Genomic DNA, 4942 nt, shown 5'->3' with positions numbered 1-4942 from the left:
TTTTTTTTTTCGTTCCCTGGGCTTATTAATTAGTTTTATCATTTCAATCAACCCATCGCTGAATTCATTCAATTAATTCTCTTGTTTCAGTAAATAGTAGCTATTAATTTGTTCCTCAGGTTTAATTTAAAAAGAGGGAACAAATTAGTACATGGCTACAATTTTACAAAATGAAAGAACAAATGAATAAGTCATGAGAACAAATTCTTATTTAGCTAAATTGAGGGAACATATTAATAAAACGAGGGAACGAATAAATACATTAATGTGTCATATGTCCTGTGCGAGACTCAAGTTTGTCACAAGAATTTACAGTGCAGACCAAGAGAAAGCTGATTGGTTTAAAAAGTGACTAATATTTGAACAGTGATTCATATTATTGACAATAGATAAATAGTGAAATTTCACTAATGTAAACACATCTTTACAGCACAGAATAGAAAACAACCCATGTTGTGTGTGTGTGGAAGAACTGCTACACATCCATAAGAGTTTATTGGCCTTGTATATCACGGTTGACTGATCCGTCCTAATCTAAACAACTACAACAGCATCTGCTCCGTATCCAGACCCATCAGCGTCTAAACCTCATTGATAGTTCTCTCCGAAGGCCGGTATTCTGCGCTCGTCTCCGACGCCATGATGAAGGACCGAGTCTTGCGTTTGAAGTGCGCTCTCTTGTTGGCCAGAGACAGGCTGTGCTTGCTGGAGGCGATGATGTCGGAGATGAACTTCTTGCAGTCGACGCAAACCTCCATGGTGTTCCAGTCTTCCATCAGCTCTTTCGGGAGCTCGGTTTCCTCCTGAGACGAGGACGACTGGCGCGTGTGCTTTGATAATCTTAGAGAGATAGGAAAGAGACAGTGAACAGTGTTGAGGAAAGTTACTTTTAAAAGTAATGCATTAAAACATTGTGTTACTCCCTAAAAAAGTAGCTAATTATGTTACTTAGTTACTTTTTATGGAAAGTAATGCGTTACGTTACTTTTGCGATAATTTTTTTAAATCTGGGCAGGGCTTGCTTGTTTGTTTTTAATATAGAAAAGTTCTATTTTTGGCAAACGTAAAAGCCCATTCACACCAAAAGTGAAATGAATACGCCTCAGGCTGAAGGAAATGTAAATTCACGTCTGTACAGTAGAATGCAGAAGAAGAAAGTTCAGCACACTTCAGCAATAAAAAAAAACTAAAGAAGCACAAATGTTTATCTAGAGGCATTTTTGTTTATTCGTATGGTTGAATTGGATCATCGAAGATCAAGGCACTGGTTAATAAAATGGGATTAAATACATAAAGGATATTTGTGTTAACATTTAATTATTGCAGGTTTGCATCATATTCTGAGTTGCATCTCATGGTTTTTATTTATTTTGAGGAATACTGAATCTGTTTTTTTTTTTGCAAGTGAGATAAATGTGATTAAATACATAAAGGATATTTGTGTTAACATTTAATTATTGCAGGTTTGCATCATATTCTGAGTTGCATCTCATGGTTTTTATTTATTTTGAGGAATACTGAATCTGTTTTTTTTTTTGCAAGTGAGATTAATTAATTCAATCAATAAATGGGAAAAAAGTAACTGGCGTTACTTATTTGAAAAAGTAACTTAGATATTTTCTTGTAAATGAAAAAGTAATGCGTTACTTTACTAGTTACTTGAAAAAAGTAATCTGATTACGTAACTCACATTACTTGTAATGCGTTACCCCCAACACTGACTGAATATAAGCATCAGAGCAGCAGAGACGAGCTCTATGCTGGGTTTTTGTACCTGGACATTGTGCGCTGTAGGCTGGGTCGATGGTGGCTTGTACTGGGCTTCTCTGGCTTGTGACTGGATGCATCCCGTTTCAGAGTCGACGTGGAGGGACCCAGAGAGTAAATGGGGAGACTGCCATAAGGCTTTGATGGCAGGTGCATCTAAAGCAACAGAAAAGGACTGTTATGTAGAGAAAAATAAATGAGAACAGAACGAGCTGAACACAATTTCCATTGTGACCGTGGAAATGGAGTCACGATGAACTCGCCACAAATAACGTAAAACATTTAATAAAGTTATGTGAACATGAAGAGGGTGTACAGATCATGACTTACTTTCTTACAGCATTGTGAACAGACAGGCCTGCGAAAATCAAGAAAAAGATGATACAGCACCACTACTTTCTATTAAATATCTAAAAACAAGCAAGACTAAAATGTTGAATGGCAGGTTATTTATTACCTTTTACAAAACTGACAGGTGTAGGACCAGGTAAAGAAGGAAAACCGTTTCGTTCGGCAGCAGAAGCACAGCTGTGAAAAGAGAAATATCAATGAATCAATACAGTCATACTTAATATGCACAATATATTTGCCATGACTTTGCTGCCAAAATAAAAATAAAAGCAAAATAAATATGACAATGATTTTAAAACACTTTTTATTTCTCCATTAAGTTTCCTAAAGATTGAATCATTAGCTTAAGACAGAGATGTGTTAATGGTGTCTGATTTGAGTTGTTAAGTTCGACACAAATATATGCAAGTATATGCAATATACACACTACCGTTCAAAAGTTGTTGTTTTTTTAAAGACGTCTTGTCTGCTCACAAAGGCTGCATTTATTTGATCAAAAATACAGTAAAAACAGCAATATTGTGAAATATTATTATAATTTAAAATATCTGTTTTCTATATGAATATATATTAAAATGTAATTTATTTCTGTGATGCGCAGCTGAATTTTCAGCATTATTACTCTAGTTTTCAGTGTCACATGATCCTTCAGAAATCATTCTGATATGCTGATTTGCTGCTCGAGAAACATTTCTGATTATTATCAATAACAGTTGTGCTGCCCAATATTTTTGTGGAAACTGTGACACATTTTTATTTTTCAGGATTCTTTAATGAACAGAACGTTCAAAAGAACAGCATTTATTTGAAATATAAATCTTTTCTAACATCATAAATGACTTTAATGTGTCCTTGCTGAATAAAAGTATTAATTTATTTAAAAATATATATGTTTAATACAATTTTTACTATTGTTTACTTCATGCATTATACCTTTTCCATCTGTTTTATTGACATGCTGCTTCTGAATGGTTGCTCTAAATGATAAAAGCAGTTCTCACCTTCCCCTTCTTCATGGCATTGTAGATGTCTTTGTACTGCTGAAACTTCTCCAGTTCAGCTTTGACCAAAACCTGGCGAATGTGCATCACTTCCTCCACCGTCAGAGCCAGACACTCCACCGGGAAACAAAACTCTTCCTGTCCAAACACACCGGCCAGACATCAGCAGAGACCAAACTACAGCAGTGATAGCATACTAACATGCCACTCATACCTGTAATATGTATATTGCAATGCAATGCTCGCATTTCCAGACGACAAATGAAATAGAATTACGGTCATAATTTTTCACTTAAGAAAAGCAACATAAATGTTTTTATTTCCAAAATGATAACTAGATACAACTGTAAATTGATGAGGTCTTTAAAGGGGTCATACGATGCGACTTCAAGTTTTCCTTTCTCTTTGGAGTGTGGGGTGACGAACAGTTCTCTGAGAGACTGTAAACTTTAGCTGCATTTGTCGTGGAACTTGCTAACTAGCACATTATTAGGAAAGGCGATTTGCAAAGATTCATGAAGCTGGATCACGAATGATTCTCGCGAACATAAATGCATTTAGGTTGATCAGAGGGAGCATTCAAATGTATACAATACATACAAACGTAATCCACTTTAGCGGCTCAGATGTCGGGAGTGAATGACAACTGCTATGTTCATTATTACATCCAACAACAAAACTAGGGCTGGGAATCGATTCAGATGTCCCGATTCGATTTTGATTCGCAAGCTCTCGATTCGATTCGATTCTTGATTCAGTTCTCGGTTTTTTGATTACATTCAGTGAAAATAGTTTTAATACAAATGCAATTGATATTTCTAAAAAATGAACAGTAAACATCAGTTTACAAAGTTTTAATACAAATGCTATTGATATTTCTAAAAAATGAACAGTAAACATCAGTTTACAAATGGTGAATTAATACAAAGAAATTAAGAACCACATGCCTGTATTTTAAACCTATTCTTTTTTTTTTTTGTATAGGGTCCTTTTTTAAACAATAATAGGGCCCTATAAAATGTTTTTATTAATTTTTCTGGTAATCAGATGAAGACAGAAAACATTAATTTAATTTTTCCTAATCAAATGAAAATTAAACCCTTTTATTTTTTGGCAAACAAACTGCTGCACAACAGATGTTTACAGTTAAAATTAAAAAGTAGCAGTATAGTAGTAGTAGTAGTAGTAGTAGCATTGTTGTTGTTACATTGAGTCTTAAGACTGCTAAATAGACATGTGCTGGTATTCGTTAATGTGATATATCACGATAATGAATATGCACGATATTGTTATCGTGGGCACTTCAAAATACCGAGAATATTTATTACAAATTATTCCGAATTTTGAATGCATTTTAAAAGAAGGCGTAACTTTTATTCTCGCTGTAGTATTGTTGCTGCCGCCGCCATGTCGTGAAGACGCTGTGTGTTTCCAAATAAGGTAAGAGGCGTAACATTTCCGTCACACGCTTGAGGAATTTGGCCAATTATAACAATCTGGATAGCTGGCCAATCAGAGCACACCGCGCTTTTCAGAACGATGAGTTTGTAAAAATCGACGTGTTTCAGAAAGGCGGGGCAGAGAGAAACAACAACAATGTACGATATGTGAAAAATAATGTGTTTTTTGAACCTTTAAACCACTTAAACACATTGCATTACACCAAATACACCAAATAATTTTATTTTTAGCATCGTCATATTATCCCTTTAGAGGGGTCATATGATGCGATTTCAATTTTTCCTTTCTCTTTGGAGTGTTACAAGCTCTTGGTGCATAAAGAAGATCTGTAAAGTTGCAAAGACTAAAGTCTCAAATCCAAA

General features: G+C 34.9%; 1 protein-coding gene across 1 annotated transcript in view; it reads right to left on the bottom strand.

Moving 5' to 3' along the window:
* Positions 1 to 26: 26 nt before the first annotated feature.
* The window catches only part of spire1b (spire-type actin nucleation factor 1b), a 33423-nt gene continuing 28507 nt past the window's right edge, over positions 27 to 4942 (bottom strand). The window contains exons 13-17 of the mRNA XM_016472661.1: positions 3120 to 3257; positions 2225 to 2295; positions 2098 to 2125; positions 1775 to 1923; positions 27 to 840 (exon numbers count right to left, since the gene is read on the bottom strand). Of these exons, the coding sequence (XP_016328147.1) occupies positions 582 to 840; positions 1775 to 1923; positions 2098 to 2125; positions 2225 to 2295; positions 3120 to 3257 (645 nt within the window). The 3' untranslated portion in view covers positions 27 to 581. The remainder of the gene's footprint in view (positions 841 to 1774; positions 1924 to 2097; positions 2126 to 2224; positions 2296 to 3119; positions 3258 to 4942) is intronic.

Source organism: Sinocyclocheilus anshuiensis, unplaced genomic scaffold (genome assembly GCF_001515605.1).
Source record: "Sinocyclocheilus anshuiensis isolate Anshui unplaced genomic scaffold, SAMN03320099.WGS_v1.1 scaffold796, whole genome shotgun sequence".
NCBI classification, from domain to species: Eukaryota; Metazoa; Chordata; class Actinopteri; order Cypriniformes; family Cyprinidae; genus Sinocyclocheilus; species Sinocyclocheilus anshuiensis.
Note: the sequence above shows the minus strand (reverse complement) of the source record. Positions and strands in the feature narration are given on the sequence as shown.